Below are 18,308 nucleotides of genomic sequence, written 5' to 3' on the forward strand. Positions count from 1 at the left end.
TGCGTTCCCTTAAGCCCAGCACGGTGCGACCCAAACCGCTCACGAGTTGGTAATTTTAACGGTGTTTTCTAAGCTCAGGATGCTGAACATGAACTCCTTGCGATTTGAGGACATGACGGTCCTGTGTTTACCAGACTTTCCCAATTTCTCATCGTTTCCCCGAACCGTGCCCCTCTCCCCGGTTTGATGAACATTCCATTGTAATTCCAAGTGTGAGGAAATCCATGATTCTAATCTTGTGTTCTTTGTGCTGTTTTGTTTTGGAGGAAAGTTGGAATTTTCTGTCTTTGTGTCGAACAACACCAGGAGCCGTTTTCGCATTCGGTATCCTCGTTGCCCGTCACAAGCCGTCCTGTCGATATTGAGGGTAATGCTGCGACCATCATTGTGATGAAGCAGCTGTGCCTCGTAGACAAAGCCTCGGCATCGGGTTTTGTTCATTTCTGGGTCTTTCTACATTCGGGCAATTAATAGCTCCTTTGTTTAAGCGACCATTGAGGCTCGACCATCACCTGCCAGACCTACATCGAAGACTGCACAAATGACCATGCTATAGGATTTTAACCTTTGGCCCCAGCATCACGAGCCCCCTCCAATCTCAACCTTCTGTCCCAGCATCACGAGCCCCCCAATCTCAACCTTCTGTCCCAGCATCACGAGCCCCCCCCATCTCAACCTTCGGCCCCAGCATCACGAGCCCCCCAATCTGAACCTTCGGCCCCAGCATCACGAGCCCCCCAATCTCAACCTTCTGTCCCAGCATCACGAGCCCCCCCAATCTCAACCTTCTGTCCCCAGCATCACGAGCCCCCCCAATCTCAACCTTCTGTCCCAGCATCACGAGCCCCCCCCAATCTCAACCTTCTGTCCCAGCATCACGAGCCCCCCATCTCAACCTTCGGCCCCAGCATCACGAGCCCCCCAATCTGAATCTTCAGCCCCAGCATCACGAGCCCCCAATCTCAACCTTCGGTCCCAGCATCACGAGCCCCCCCCCAATCTCAACCTTCGGCCCCAGCATCACGTGCCCCCCAATCTGAACCTTCGGCCCCGGCATCACAAGACCCCCCCCCCCGGCAATCTGAACCTTTGGTCCCAGCATCACGAGCCCCCGTAATCTGATATATTTTCGTGTTGTGTATGGCTTGTGGAACTGTTCCATTTGTCTTGTGAAAGAGCGTTGCATTTTATCGAAGAGATGTGAAGATGAGAAAGGGACAGCTTGGTTTTTATAGTTAAATTTAATGCCCTGGTGAGTCTGTCTACAAATGGTGAGAACAAAAATGTGGCCATCTGTCTCCGTGGGGCATCGACCCACGCCAACGTTTTGCACCCGCTTTTCCATCGGCGTAGGCAAACGTCTGGCCGGCTGAAACTCATTATACAGCCCTGCTGCCGTTGCCAGGGGGAGTGGGAGAACACGTTTTGTGTGACTGTGAAGGTTTGGGGACGAGAGGAGTACGTGTGTGTACAGGCCCGTATGACACGGATAGACACCCAAATGAACCGTTTAAGTCCACACGGTTGTAAAATCTTGCATCAATGGCCACCTTGTTTTGGTCTGAAATGACCGAATGCACACCTTTTTATGAACTCGTGCCATAAAGACGTGAGAATTGTTGCCATGTCAGTGGATTTGAGAGATAAGATCATCAGACGGGAGAGGGAGAGAGGTTTTCCCGCCGTAGGTATGCCCTCTCATCGCACTCTTCCCACCTCGTGCTATTACCTCCTTGCCGGAGCCACATTCCAAACCAAACGCAAGGAACAGGGGCTGTTCTGTGCATCACAGAAACCGTACCGTGTTTAATCGCTGGCTGTCCCACCCTTACCCCTGCCACGAGCACATGCATGACCGTTTTTACAGCCATTTTTCCCTGCTGTGCAGGGGTTCCACTTTTTCTTGAGGCAATGTTTTATGGCCGGATGCCCTTCCTGACGCCAACCCTGGTCACGTCTTACGACACACAGGGATATGGTACACCTATTCTAACCGGGGCATACACCGGGACCAGTACACTGGCACTCATTTCGCCGACCTCGGAAGGATGACAGGCTAAGTCAACCCCCTGGTGTTAATTCAGCAGCCAACGGGGCTTGAACTCAGGACCCTTGGATCCCAAGCCGCCACCCTCACCACTAAGCCAACACCAGGCTACCACGAGCACATGCATAAACAGGGAATTTGGCGACGACTCGAAAGGGTTTTCGTTTGCTTTCTCGAAAGGACGATTTGTTCGGCGTGAGAGACTTTGACTGCCGGTTTTGATGTGAACCAAGTTTTTATTTTTAGTTGAAGACCTTTGTTTGATTGGATGTTCGTGCACACTTTCCCATTTGAAAGCCCTCTGTGCAATCTGGCTGCAAGGGTTGAAGTGATCTGGAAATTTGAGGTAAATTTCACCTCTTTATTGCTTTCTGAAATGAAACTCGTCATTTTCTCTTTGTGCAGCGTTATCTCCGATCTACGCATTTGTGTCACGCGAGTGCACGCTCGTGATTGATCTCCTGTGGCATTGCCAGTGACTTGACGTATCTTGGATTTTGAAAGCATCATTTGCTTCACTTAACATCCGGTGATTATGTTGCGCACAATTAGTTGCTGAGCACCACCCAGGTGATAATGACTGTGATGACTATTATTCTGCTGTTTCCTTCTTCAACATCATGTTTAAGTCTAACTACCAAGTAACCCTGTCCCTTACAGGGCCTTGGTGAGTGACAGCTTCTATATCGAAGAGGGGGAGTGTGGAGAGGGGAGTGACGCAGGACAGCGAGGCGAAGCCGCCGTGGGGGGGGGCCAGATGCGTCTGCCTGCGATGGGCTGCGCTTCCAGCAAGAAGCAGCAGTCAATCAGTCCCAGCGATGATGATGAGAAGAACCAGCAGAATGGCAATGCTTACGGGGACACCAAAAAGGCAGGTGGGTGATCGGAGTCCGAGATACTCCAGCAAGCGAGCCATGTTCTAACCAATAATTATCCATTTTAATTGACATTCTGACCTTGCTGTGACGTCGTTTCTGAGCAATTTGTACAACCCCTCTTGAGAAAAGCAATGTCTCGCTGAAAGTATAATCTTTGTCCACCATGTGGAAGAGCTCTTGAGGGCTTGACCAATTGTCCACTGCCCAAAAAGGAGGTGTTGTTAAACATTGGTCACATTTCAAATGTCGATATCAACACCATTCTTTGACAGCACTGCACCTGCATGCACCTTCTTTTGGTTACACTGTAATGAAGGGGGTTGAGCCCAAGCATGCAAACTTGACTTTTTCAAAATTGCTACATCATCCGATGTGTTGAAAATAAATTTTCTACATCAATTGATCTGCTGAAAGTGTTTCTTATGTTTTTAGCTTACAAGCTCAAAAATCAAACTTGAAGTCAAGAGCTTTTTACCACCACCACCGAAGGTGGACTGAGGTTATTTTTTTTTCGCTCCTGTTTGTCTGTCTGTGTGCAGGATATCTCAAAATGTTGTAGACAGATTCGGACGAAACATGGTGTAGAGGTTAGGGTGTGTGACAAGCTCAAAATGATTAGATTTTGGTGAAAATCCGAATCCTGATCTGGATACCAGAATTTTTTGAGTGATTCTTCACTATTGAGAGATGGGACCAAACACGATGTATAGCACAATATCTCAAAAAGTTATGGACGGATTGGGACAAAACTTTGTGGACAAGTTGGGTGTTTGACAAATTGATTCCACTTTGGTGAAGATCCAAATATGAACACAAGAGTTAAAAATATATATATATATATATATTTATTTTAAAGTGATTCTTCACCATTGAGAGATGGGGACAAAAATGATATATATGGTACAGTACTGTAAAGCACAATATTTCCAAACGTTGAGGGTGAGCTATCACAAAACTAGGTGGATGAGTTGGTTCGGTGACAATAACTTGCCGATTTGATTTTGATTCAGGTCCGGATCCAGATCCGGCCTATCTGTGGGATACAGACGTAAACTGTTTAGCCTGGCAGAGATATGTGCTCTACCGAGTGCCGTTCGAGTTACCTTCGCAAACTTCGTTTGACGAAGGTATTGTATTGACCCCTGTGTATTTATTTATTGGTAAATATGTGTGCGGACAACATTGCGCAAAAACTGCTGGACCGATTTGCATGAAATTTTCAGAGATGGTGTGCAGTTACTCAAGGACGCCAGGTGAAGCTTTTGGGAGCGATCGGATCAAAGGTCAAGGTCAAGGTCACAAAAAGGTCAAAATCGTTTTTTTGCGATTAAAGTGTCAATTTTGTTCCGATTTACATCAAATTAAGTCCAAATGTTCAGTATTCAAATCCCGATCCACTGATATAGCGTATGGTATAGTGTTTGCAACCCTAGTTAGTCTGTGGAAGTCAAAGGTCAAGGGGGTCACCAAAATGGAGTTTTTGATTGGGAAGCGTTTCGGACAACATTACACAAAAACCACTTTGCAGATTGTCATGAAATTTTGTGGATGTGTTTGGCATCACGAGAGGACAAATCGATTAGGTTTTGGGAGCGATCGGCTCAAAGGTTAAGGTCAAGGTCACAAAAAGGTCAAAATCGTTTTTTTGCGATTAAATTGTCAATTTTGTTTTGATTTACAGCAAATTAACTCCAAAATGTTCAAAATTAAATTCCCCATCCTATAATATGACACATGGTATAGTACTTTGTCACCCAAGCAGCGGTTGGGGGTCAAAGGTCAAGGGGGTCACACAAATTCACATTTATATCGGAAAGCGTTGTGGACAACTTAACGCAAAAAAAACAAAATGCAGAGAGGCTTTCGTTGTTTTGGATTTGTTTGGCATCATGAAAGGACAAATCCATTAGATTTTGGGAGCGATTGGATCAAAGGTCAAGGTCACAAAAAGGTCAACATCGTTTTTTCATGATGAAAACGGTTAATATGTTTCCGATTTACATCAAATTAACTCCAAATTGTTCAGTGTTCAATTCCCCATCTTCTGAAATGACACAAGGTATAGTACTATTGTCACCCTAGGTAGCGGTTGTGGGTCAAAGGTCATGGGGGTCACAAAATGCATATTTGTATTGAGATGCGTTGTGGACAACTTAATACAAAGGTAACTAGTGGCTGCGGCGATGGTATGCGCTCTACGAGTGCCCGTTCTAGTTTTCTATTCATTTATAACTTCAATTGAATTGTCTGGGTTTCTGCCTGCTTTCATCCAGTCGCTGCTTTATGAGGTTTCACATTGAATCATCATGTGATTCAGTACGGTCTCAGAGGTCGCTTGTATAATTCTTTTTTTTTTTTGGAAATGGTCAATGAACATGTTCTTTCAGAAGAATTTCCATTGACTGAATGAGTAATGATGTGAGGCTAGCACGGTTGCCTCGAGGTACGTGCACTCGCTTCTTAGCTGTCTAGCTGTGGTTTGAATCCTGACCGAGTTTGTAAAGTGTCATCCCGGTGTTTCACAGGTAGGGTGATTCATCAATGTGTGTGCCATCCTTGGGACGTCTGTTTAACATCCGTCCTGTCTGCTGCCATTAGCTGGTGGACGTTAAATATCCCGTGGTGTTCTTCACGAAGAGTAGGCAAGCTAACGCTGGCACCCTGGCCAAATTCCAAATTCCTTCCCTAACTTTAGTCAAACTTCAGGCCAGCCGGTTCGTGAAGACTTGGTCCAAGGTTCCCCCGGCTAACCCCACAAAAATGTGGAATTGTGGCCGTTGAAGAAGAAGAAGAAGAAGAAGAAGAAGATCAAATGAGTGATATGACTTTAAAGCAACTCACTGTATTAAATAAAAACCTTTTGAGCTACTACTTTTTACCTATGCCACCAAAGGTGAAGAAGGTTATGTTTTCACCCCTTTCTGTCTGTTTGTCTGTGTACAAGATATCTCAAAAAGTTGTGGACGGATTCAGATGAAATTTTGTGGACAGGTTCGGTGTGTGACGAGGACGAACTGAATAGATTTTGATGAAGATCCGAATCTGGATCCAACTACTAGAAATTTTTTTTAAAAGTAATTATTCACCATTGAAAGATAGGGCTCAAAAATGATATATAGCACGATATCTCAAAAGTGTATTGGGCCTGATATGTGATCGTGGATCAGGCATTACTGAGTGGAGGTATGCGCTCTACCAAGTGCCCTTCTAGTTTATTTTGTGGCATTCCTGTCAGAGTACAGCTCATGATGCTGGGATTGAATATCATATATTGTCAAAAAACCCCCTCCCCTCACCCCACCCCTCCCCTCCTCCCCCCTCCCCTCCCCCACACCTCCATTCCTATTGATGATTGATTCCCCTATCCTGCTCACAAGTGCCCTTTCCTGAATTTGAATTGCACACTGCCCCTCTTTATTTAAAGCGGGAGGGCTTCTACATTGTCCATCTCTGAATATCCTTGTAATTTGTGTAGCGGTGAACGTCCCTGTCCGACATGTGATGCATATTTTCAAACCCCACCGTGGACCTTGGACACTTCAAAAGGAAAAAAAAAAGTATTAAAATCCACCCACTTTAATTGTCGTCACTTGGATTACGATTTCAACCAGGCCTTGTTGGTTATGACATTTATATTATGGGTGGGTTGTTTGCAGTTGAAATTCTACCAGCATTAACAGAGTACCTGCTGGCTGTACAATGGCAACACTTTTTGAACCACAAAAATGGCTCTTCTTCTGAAACGGCCACAATTATTCCCATATTCTTGTGTGGTTGACCGCTGGAAGCTTGGCCCAAGTCTTTCACGAACCAGCTGGCCAGGCCTGATGTTTGATTAAGATTAGAGCAGAATTTGTAATTTGTTCATCGTGCCAGCATGAGCTCGCCTACTCTTTGCGAAGGACACCATGGGATCTTTAACGTCCACCAACTCATAACGAGATGCCTGCTTTAACGTCCATCCGAGGGACGGCACACACATTGATGAATCGGCCTGCCTGTGAAACCCCAGGATGACAGTGTATAGCTTTGTTGGGATTCAAACCCAGGCTAGAACAGCTTTGAGATGAGTGTAATTACCTCTAGAGTCTAGACTAGACTATCCTGCCAGTCCAAACTTACATGCATGTCAAAATCAATTGGTTTTTTGATTGAATAAACGATGATTGAAGCATACGACCTGGCAATGTCACCAATGTTGGACCTCCTCTGCTGCACAGACTTGCTTGACCTTTTCATGCTGATCGGTACTTTGAGTACCATTCTCGTAAAGCCTGGCTTCCCTCCAGAGTCTGGCAGATGTAATCCAAAGGCCTTCCTAAAAGTCGAGAAATCTTAGAATTAAATAATATGGTGGATTGCCATACTTGCATTTTATCGCCAAGGCTTGAGGCTGCACATGCAAATGCTTTTAGAGATCGAATGGTGGGGAGTATTGATGAGCAGACTGGCAGGCTCATGTGTGATGTGCTGGGAGCAGATGGCGTCGGGTCCCATGGAGCAGATGCAGCTGCGGGTTCCGCACCGAATCGCCTCTTTGGATTTGAGGGCCCCGAGAAAATGGTTTTGAGAAGCGCCGATGGCAATGTGAGTCCCGAAGGCTGTCAGTTTGTCCGTAGCGATCCTTTTCATGGAAGTTTGTGCCGAAGAGAATGAAGCGTTGCGTGCACGCCCCTTCGTTTAGTCACTCGGTTGTTTTCCCTTGATTCTCATCTTCACCATTCCCTCGTGCTTCAGCATGTTTCTATACACAATGATGATGTCAACATTTTAATTGTTTGTAGATGCCTCTTGCAGTGTCATTACTTCATTGAGGTAAATGCGGCATCCCATGAGTGATGCCTGACCCATAGTGTAATGGGGAAAAAATCTGCCTATCGTTTTGTTTCTCATGTTCCCAAAATGCCTAATTTTAAATATGTATCTTAGCGTTGTATAATTGAAATTGGCCATCCTTGTCTGAAGACGTGCTCTTAAAATACTTGCCGTATTCTGCAAAGCATGGATCCAGTATCATGGCGAACTCGTCTTGATGCTGAATCCTAGTGTCGGCAGACAGGTTTTTATTCTTTTTTGCTTTTTAAGATTAAAGGTCGAAATCAAGAGACCGTTGATTGAAGCATGTTAACCACCTTAGGAAGCTGATGTTTCGGACGTTCATCCTTCGTTGTAGCCAAATATCTTGAAACATAGACTACTACTCGCTTCTCATTATTACTTCCATTATCCATGGTTAACATTACCTCCATCAACGTCCTGTTGATTTCATCCGTTGCACATAATCGGCTACCTTCCTCTTTTGATACCACTTCAGGATTGGCAGGTTACCCACCTCGGTATTTATTTTGTTAGCCAACGGTGTTGGAATTTGTCACGTACACAGACAGGATACACTGGTGAGGCTTTGACTGCGTACAGGATGATAGCGTTGGGAAATGTTCCATATCTGTGAATACAACTCGGTGTACGGCCATTAGCCAAAGGTCATGTCTGAACGCCACGATGTGGAGTTACAGAAACTGGCTTTTTAAACGCAGAGCTTTTATGGGCTCTTGGGCAGATGGTCCACTTGTTAATTGTACAGTTACTTGAGTTCACTAGTGTTAACCATAAAACAGAGTGCTACATTGTCTTCAATTGGGCATGACTCGTTTGTATTGAAGGCAGCAATCACATGTGTGATGTCTGTTTTTATAACCGCCTTCGCAAGGCTGACACCTCGAAACAAATGTGTAATCTGTTCTGGTGCAGCGCTGAAGCCTGTTTTATTTATTTACTTGAGCACAACCAAATTGTCGATCATGAAAATTGCTATTACAAGAAACACCCATTGCTGTCAGCACCCTGGAGTGGGGGATGGGGGTGGGTAACTTTAAGTTTGTGGTTGTCATCCCAACTTAGTATAATGTTCCCATGCACAGCCTACATACAACCACCAAGTTTCAATGCATTTGGTCTCATAAAGAAACAGACACACATGTGGAAGGAAAATGTTGAAATATACATCTTTGATGACTATAGTTTTCGTTATATTGTTGTGATCGCCCGGTCGTTCCAGTCGCCTGGTCCAAACCTGACGAGTCGTATCAACATGACCATAACGGTCAACCGTCAACCTTTTTTGGGGTCTTCCCTGCCAGATTACGTATCCAAGGCTGCAATACAGTATCGCTTGGATGTCCAGATTCTGCCCAGCATTATGCTGATCGGGCACCGTGTTTCTTTATTCGAATAATTTAGGCCGAGCGAGCTTGACGTGCAATGCAGTCTGGACGTGCGGCATTATATGCCACAGCCAATTATTGCCTTAATGGGTCTTTCTTTCATCACCTGAGGAGAACCACCACACCAAGTCAGTTTAATAAATGACAGTAGTGCGGAGGGGAACGTACAAAAAGCAATGACAATAATAAAAGAAATGATGCAACCGATCCCTTACTCACCACAGATCGTTTGCGCTCAATGAACGAACGGGATTCCTTAATTACCGAAATCCTTGGGGCTTAATTGGGCACACCATGTGATAGAGCCAAAGCAGGAAGGACAAGACTGAAAAGAGATCTGGCAAACCCAATGGAGCTTGCTGGAGAATCTCGGCCCAGTCCCGACTTTCTCGGACAGGACCAACCGGCTGCCGCAGTCATCACCCGGGCTCGAAGGGAGAGGGCGTGGCTCTGGTCGGATTGGAGTTAAGAGGGATACAGGTTCTTCATAGCTGATTTGGGGTAGCTCCTCTTCTCTCTCAAGCACCCGCCTTTACTTTATGGCCTCAGGCACATACGTCACCAATGACGTACCATGCCCTCCTCTTTTGCTCACCATTGGACACTGCTTCGGGTGGCGGAGCAGCTCCTCCATGACCCTTCACAACTGATGTTCTGAGGTGGGGATTCAGTCACGATGGTGTGGCGACTTTTTCCAATTAAACTTTGCCACCGGCCTAGTAAAATGCTAAAAAGAACATTTAAGACTGATTACAGAGGGTAAAACAGTAAAAAAAAAGAAAATATATATATATATATATATATATATATATATATATATATATATATATATATTGGATACAGACATTGGGATGGGTCAACATTGTCTACCTCAACAAAAAAGCAACGTATACCTAACTAGAACGGCACTCGTAGAGCACATAGTCTAATCTCTCGCATTCATTCTGAACAAAAATACCATCGTTCACTGAACACACTACTATTATGGCCCATATACCCGTATGATCTATGCATATAATTGTGTCAGTTTCTTGGCATGGGTTATGAACTTTATCAATTTTACTTCTTCACTCACATCAGGTCATAGATCAGATATATGAAGTCTCAGCTTTTTATCTGTGACATGTCACAGGACTACAAGAGCTCTGTGTTGCTGTTGGGGTTCTTGTTGGTGGGAGGGGGAGGGGGGGTCCATTTTTGAAATGTGCACCCTTTGGTCAGACAGCTGTTGGACCACACCAACATTGGTCGCTTGACTTCACCCACCATTGCACCTCAACGGAATGACATGGCCGCCATCTTGGTTTTTCTGGTGGGCCTAACACTTTAGGCCTGTAGGCCTCTGCTGACTATGCACTGCCTGGGTTTGTTTTTTTGTCCTTTTCTTTTGGATAAGGATTTCAATTCAACCAATTGCTGCAATACCACTCACTGATGTCGTTATCACCCTGTATACCCCATGGGGAGTTTATGAAATAATATGGAATTGGCAAAGCCGAGAAGCGAACGTAGAATTCTTCTTACATTCGATGCTGCAATTTCCAGTTACTTCAGCCTGAATTCGGGATCAGCGATCAAATAATGTAAATCACGATTAAAAATTATTTTTTGATGATGCGGGAGATATTGGTTCACCAAAAAATATTTTCACGAAAAAAATAAGTGACCACTATATTCGTTATTGGTGTGTGTGTGTGTGTGTCTGTCTGTCTGTCCCAAGCATAGCTCCGTGGGTTTTGATCCAATCCTGATAAAATTTTGGTGGGAGGTTTATATCATGATCAAGTTGTGTTTTCCTGAGAATGGGCATGGTGCGCCCATTCTGGGCAGAACCACGCCCAAAAAACGTGTTTTTAGGGGGGTAGCCGATTTCAGTTTGCATCTTTTCCTCGGGGGTTTGTCGAATCTGACAGGGGTTTTGGTATTTGGTTCGCCCAATGGCACCTGCATAGCCCCACGGAGCCCGATTTTTCATTTTCGTCACAAGGTCACGAACTTAGAAAATTGTGAATTTTGACTAAAAATTTATCTTCTCTGAGGGGTTTGTCAAATCTGGCAGGGGTTTCGGTATTTGGTTAGCCCAATGGCACCTGCATAGCCCCACGGAGCCCGATTTTTCATTTTCGTCCCAAGGTCAAGGTCACAAGGTCACGAACTTAGAAAATTGCGAATTTTGACATAAAAATCCATCTTCTCCAAGGGGTTTGTCAAATCTGGCAGGCGTTTCGGTATTTGGTTAGCCCAATGGCACCTGCATAGCCCCACGGAGCTCGATTTTTTTTTTTTTTTTTTTCATTTTCATCCCAAGGTCAAGGTCACGAACTTAGAAAATGGCGAATTTTGACATAAAAAAAATCATACGACCGCCCAAACTTTGAGAGCTCGGATGACAATATTTTTTATGCATAATCTTGAGGTCATTCCCCACCTAAAGTCTTGAAACCATTTTGCTCTATCTCGAACACCTTGCCCGTGGTGCCCCCTTCAAGTTTGTTTTTATGCTGATTTCATCAAAGTATGGATAATCTGAGGAGTGTGAAATGCCATATAGACTATATGATGTTATATTGTTCCTGGAATGTTCCAGAGGGAGTTTTGCACCAAAGGTCATAATCCTTGACCTTTGACCTTTAAAGTTCACAAAGGTCAAATTTTCAAAGTTGTGGGAATTGAACCGGGTTTTCGGCCTTCTTCGACGAACTAACTCCAATAAGCTATAGCACGTATCCAGTTTCCTTATTTTAATGTCCACAACATTGTTTTGTGACCTTTAAAGGTTATGCAAAGGTAAAATTTTGAAAGTTGTTGAACGAAACTGGCTTTTCGACATTTTGCAGCTAATAACCTGTCCATCGTACTACATCTTGTTGATCATTTTTATAACTTGGTCAAACATTATCACATTGTCTCATCCTTGACTTCTGAAACAATCTACATCATCAAATACCGCTCGTGAACCATCGTCGTCTTCAGACTTGTCTTTATTAAAATCAGTGGCGGAAATATACACCATGTCTAATATTTGGGTCTTTCATGTCTCCGACGATGCCTTTATCTCCCGGGACACATCATTCCCCATGACAAAAACCGGACGCAAAAGGGTCAAAGCCGACGACACGGATTCCAAATTGCCAGGGTATTGTGTTGTTGTTTCCTATTCTCTCATGTGCACACGTTGAGTATGAAGCTCACTACGTTCGCTATTACTAGTTTCATTTTTAGCCACGTCTCGCGTAGCGAACGCTGGCTCTAAGAGAGCTCCGCGTTTTTCTTCTTCTTCTGGTGAAGACAAAACATTTAGGATGCGGCTCTTTTATGTACAGGATCCGGATCTCCTTAAATACTAAACACCTGTACACATCCTTGCATTGAGAGTTACTTTTGAGAGCGTCTATCGTGAACTTTTAAATATATTCGGCCATTTGCTTTAAAGTTTCGAAAAGTTCACGTTGCTATTTAAAGATTATTCCATTTAATGTGTAGTTATTTCGTAAATACACTGTTTTCTCGTCATGAATGAGGTGCCTCCATGACTGGTCTCGCTATTGGCTCCATCAAGGCACGTGACGAAATATCAGAACTTGTTGTTGTTATTGTTGTTGTGATAAAAATGCGGATGTTTCGACTTTCTGTAATGAATCTTTCATCCAAAACAAGATCCTTAAAAATAGTCTTTCGGACAACTTGTATTCTTCTGGTGAAGACAAAACCTTTAGGACGCGGCTCTTGGACATATTTGTCCTTGTTTTTGTTGTTAAGCAGTTTTGGAGAAAATTATGTCTTTTTTTTCCATTAAATCCAATATGGCTGCCATACCGCATGACCGATTATGTCTGAGTTCACAATAAAATATTCTTCATTGGGGAATCCCTCCTATGTTTAAAGTTTCTCATCGATCGGACAAGCAGTTGCAGAGAACCAATTTAAAAGCGAAAATGTATAGACAGACAGAGAGACATTGGCTTTGTAATTGTCTCGCATCCCTTTCGGGGCGAGACTGATAACATGATTAATTACTTCACGCTTACTCTTGAGTCTCTCGACATTCATTTTAAGGACATAACTGCTCTATCCTAAGCATTATTAACCCCGAGGAGCCATTTCCACAACAATACTATATTTAACACATTGAAAGCTTGGCCTTGGCTTAGCGGTTAGGGTGGTGGCTTGGGATCCTCAGGTCATGAGTTTGAGCCCCTGTTGATTGCTGAATTAACACCAGGTGGGGTTGACTCAGCCTGTCCTGAGGTCGGTGAAATGAGCACCAGTGTAATGGTAATAGGGGCACTGCATCAGCGACATAGCCACACCTCAGCAGCAGCCAAAAAGGCTGTACACGAAGGGAACCCAGATAATTGGTGTATTGTGTTTTTAAAAAACTTTTTACACTTGAAATTCCAGAAAAGGTATTATCATCGTGCACCGTCCATCTGTCTGTCTCCTATTTCGACTTCTCCGGCCAAACTGCTGGGCCGATCCGGCTGAAATTTGGCAGCAATGTTCCGCTCCTGACTGGTAACAGGGATTGCAAAGCTCGTTCCAGTCACGTGACTTTAAATATGTCAAAATGGCCGACTTAGTAAATTTCTTCAGAAATCTTTTTCTCTAAACGCACCAGTCAGAAGGCCACCAAATATGAGTTATAACATTAGGACAGGGTTCTCATGACTTGTGGAGGCTATGCCAATCACGTGACTGGGAATGTGTCAAAATGGCGGTAATGTAAATTCCTTCAAAATCTTCTTCTCCAGACCCACCAGTCAGAATGCTACCAAATTTGGGTTACAACATTAAGCCAGGGTAGGGACGTTAAATTGCGGAGGTCATGCCGATCACGTGACCGGAAGGGTGTCAAAATAGCGGACTTGGTGAATTTTTGGGAAAATCGTGTAAATTCCTTCAAAAATCTTCCTCTCCAGTTAAGCCACAAAGCCATGTGGGTGAGGAGCATATTCCAAAGTGGGTTTAACATCATGTTAAGTCAGAAACGGGGATATTGCAATGTTTCAGTTTCTGCAAAAAGTGGAGTTTGTGTTTTTTTTGTTGAAGGTTTTACACGAGGCCTGAATTTGAGTGTCCCATATCAGGTTTTCTTTCACATGGATGCCGAACACTTTAACACAATCTGTTTGATTAATAACTGAATCTCCAATTATAAAAACTAGGCACCTCTGCCGTGAAGTCTTCAAAAACATGTAATCATTACTTGACATTTACTAGTGTTAAGATTCATATTGTTTTTAGATGACTATTCTTGGAGACTGTGAAGTTGCTGCTGCGAAAGACTAGTACATTCAGTGTCAATATAAATTTGACAAAAAGGTCATGTCATCAACATACATATGCCTGGTGTTGGCTTAATGGTTTGGGTGGTGGGCTTGATCCCTGGGTCCTGAGTTCAAATCCTGCTCTTTCATTAAATTAATCCCAGGTGGTGTTGACTCAGCCTGTCATCCTTCCGTGGTCGGCAAAATGAGTACCAACTTGCTGGGATGATTGAACCATTCGAGTATCCTTTGTCGGAGTGGCGACCCGTCCAGGATTGTGCACAATAGCCCAGGAGACTGTTTCTGCAGCACCGACACTCTGTACAGAGTATGGTCCCAATGGATGGATGGAACATACATCGTGTGAAACTTTGGGGTAACAGGAAACAGTCATTTATCATGGCTACGAAAGGTATCCGACCAATTATTGTGCCTTGTGGGACCCCAGCATTGGTTGTTTCCCATCTGTAAACTTCCCCGTTGTACCTTACAGCCTGACTTCTATTGGATAAAAAAACCTACAAATCCTTGGAATACAGGGTGATTCAAAAGGAGTGATGCAACTTTTAAATGTTTATTTACAAAGAAACAGAAACCTCAGGAATGTGAACCAAATTGGTATTTTATTTTTCTATTTTATTGGTACATGGTATTTTCTATTTTATTGATTTATTTTATTTATTTTGTATACACTGTCGAGTCTCGTATGAGAGCTAACACACAAAACAACAAGGGGACGAGGAAACAAGAGGGTGGGAGAGGGAAGGAAAAAAAAAAGAAGAGTGTGGAGCAGACACGTGAGGAGATCTGTGGAAGGTAGAGGGATGGGGCGGGGTACACGGTGTAAACGAGATGGACACGACAGGGACTTTTAGGTCTTCTCACTACAGGGACTTTTAGGTCCTCGCACTACAAGGACTTTTAGGTCCTTCCACAACAGGGAATTTGAAGGAGGTGGGTTTGGAGTGGAGTAGCGTGGGTAGAAAAGATCATGGTTTTGGATGGGGGTAATTGCATGTATAAGAGATGGTGGTGAACAGCTGTTTTGAAGACCTGGTGGGAAGAGTGGGATTGAAGAGTGTGTGGGAGTTTGTTCCAAAGGTGGGATGAAAGAGTGAAGGTGAGCAGTGATTCTTGATTTTGGTAGTTTTACCAGAAGGGTTTGCTGGCGGACCTTGAGCGCCCTGCGGAAATATGGGGGGGGGGGTTATCTCAGACAGAGCAGGGTGGGGGGGAGGGGGCGAGGCCAGAGAGGAGTCAGTAGAAGACAGAAAGACCACTGACCTGCCTGCTATGAGAGAGTTTTCTGTTTTAAGGTTTCACATAGCTGTTGGTGTTTTACATATTACCACTGATTGCTGTTGCAGGAAGTCACTGCTGGAGTTGGTGAGAGCCCAAGGTCTGAAATTGGCATTTCCACAAAATCCTTGTAATTGACGTTCTCGATGTGTGCCTCTCCGCGGTTCAGACAGGCATTGATCCTGACTCCAAAATTCTGTCCAACTTTCCTGTCGGTCTCATTTGGCACTGCCTGGAGGTTTTCTGACACCTCCTACTTCAGATCATCCAGTGTGGCAGGGTGGTTGGTGTAGATAGAGCCCTTGGCACCCCCCCTCCCCAATAACCAGTCATCCAGAGAGTTCAAGTCTGGGCTATGGTGTGCCCATTCATGAATGGTAACCAGGGCAACGAGGTGGATTCTGAAGAGCTGCCGCAGGAAAGTGATGGTGTCACCAGCTGTATGTGGGGGTGCACCATCCTGCATAAACCAGGTCTTGCTGAGCTGGATGGGGTGACCTTTTGGACTAGATCTTTATGGAACTTCTGTAGCAAGGCCCAGTAGTGCTCACTGTTGATCATCACTGTCCTGCTGTTGTCATTCTCAAACCAGTAAGACCCCAGCGTTCCCTATCTGGCATTGAAGGTGCAGAAACATGTGACCCTAGGCCCTTTCAGGTACCTCTCAGTGATCTCTGGTGGTTCTGCCCCCCAGAAAATGTTGTTGTGGTTGTTGATGACACCGTTCAAGTGGAAATGGGCTTCATCACTGAACCAGATCAGGTTGATCCAGTTTGGGTACCGCTCTATCCTGTCACTGAGTCAATTGCATGTATCAAGTCTCCTCATGTCATCTTAACTCAGTTTATGCCTAATAGAGATGATGTGTGGGAAAAGCTTCAGTTCCTTAGTAAGGATAAAGAAATGGCAGAAAGTCAAAGTTCTATCAATTTTTTTTGAAACACCCTGTATATGATCGAACACCAAGATTAATAAATTTATTAGCAACAATATGGTGGCTAACTCGATCAAAGGCCTGGGAGAAGTCAGTAGCTACCAAAACTGAAGAATGTGGAAGTTTATCAGTCCCCTTAAAAATATCATCCAATAGTTTAACTAAACAATGTGGTGCAGACAAACGCTGAACAGAACCAAACTGTTGAATGTCAATAATATTCCCAATGTCAAATATCCAATTTACAACAAAATCCTCAAAAACTTTGGAAAATAAGCATGTGAATGAAATTGGATGCAGATTTTCCAAATTTGGTGGTTGAAACTTAGGAACCGGAATAATGTAAGCGGATTTCCCAATATCAGGTAATACACCTTCACAAAGTGAGCAATTGAATATTTCAGCAAGAGGTAAACACAATTTGTATGCAAATTCATTGGTAATATGAGGTGGAATACAGTCCAGTCCACCACTCGTATTAATATTCGATTTCTTGAGTTTCTTAAAAACATCCTGCAGAGACACTGAAGGTGATGGAACAGCAGTAGGTAGGTCGGTAGGTAAGCAGCTGGCTAAGATCGAGTTGCGGAATGTTCTGAGCCACAGAGATGAAACGGTTCATTTCATTGGCAGCATCCTTGAGTGACAACCACGACAAGGTAAAACTTGTTTTTCTGTTATGTCTAAGTTTTTTTTTTAAAATAATAATAATTACAGCACGACAAGGTACGATTTGACTTGGAAAATTTGCCGAAAACACAAACTGCAACATAGACGAAAACAATAACACAAAAACACGATGGATCTGGTTCAGAAAACTCAACTCCCGAGGTAGAAGCAGCAGCTGCAGATTGATTAAACTGACACTCCCCAAATCGGAAGCATCAGTTCGATACCCACGACAATACTGTGAACCGCTGGGATTTGTAATACACTCCCCAAGTACAACCAAAAATTTCAACTTTCTGCCAAGCAGTTTAAGAGCGTATGTGAGTTTAAAAAAAAAAACGCACATATCAGGCACATACATGCATCACGTGACTGTCATTCTCATCATCATGTTGCACATAAGGCTATGTGGTGAGGTGTATGTTTGTTTGGTTTGTGAGTCAACAAATTCAATAATGCCATGGTCATGTTATTTGAAAGAAAAAAATATTTGTTGCTTTAATATATATTTATATTTATATGCAGTATTGTAATTGTATTGTATAACGAGCATGACCAAAAAAAAAAAAAAGATTAAAAAAACCCATACTATGACATACTATGCTGTGACTGTATCATGTTGAACTGTTTTATGTTTTACTCTGCCTTGGCATGTGGGTGAGTGTGTGTACTGGAGTTTAGTTTCATGCAGGATATCGTGTTTTGATTGAATACAGGACATGTTGTATAGTATACAGTACAATGTCACCGTTTAGTGCAGGGCATGACAGCAATGTGTAGCTTGATACAGGATATGGAATGCTGCAGTATAGTAATGCCTACATAGTACACAGAATGTTGTAGCATAAGGTAGCATCAATTATGTTAATTGAGCATGGTATGGCATTGTGCAACATAGTTTAGTACAACATGTGACATGTTAGGTTAGGCTTGTGTTTGAGGCATGGTACAACATCGTACACATCGATTATAGATTTCCATTTGTTACCT

General features: G+C 43.6%; 1 protein-coding gene across 8 annotated transcripts in view; it reads left to right on the forward strand.

Annotated features, from left to right (window-relative positions):
* The window catches only part of C14H1orf21 (chromosome 14 C1orf21 homolog), a 31,664-nt gene that overhangs the window by 1,125 nt on the left and 12,231 nt on the right, over positions 1-18,308 (forward strand). For 4 of the 8 annotated variants that reach the window (XM_085854021.1, XM_085854023.1, XM_085854015.1 and 1 more), the window contains exon 2: positions 7,406-7,512. In XM_085854021.1, coding sequence (XP_085710147.1) covers positions 7,406-7,512 — 107 coding nt within the window. Of the gene's footprint in view, positions 1-2,452; positions 2,577-2,598; positions 2,618-2,707; positions 2,923-7,405; positions 7,513-18,308 lie in introns of those variants that run through there. The other 4 variants (XM_085854017.1, XM_085854022.1, XM_085854019.1 and 1 more) reach the window with 3 other exon arrangements.

The sequence above is a fragment of the Eptatretus burgeri genome, chromosome 14, assembly GCF_056783735.1.
Source record: "Eptatretus burgeri isolate ZD-2024b chromosome 14, Ebu_testis_v1, whole genome shotgun sequence".
Taxonomy (NCBI): Eukaryota; Metazoa; Chordata; class Myxini; order Myxiniformes; family Myxinidae; genus Eptatretus; species Eptatretus burgeri.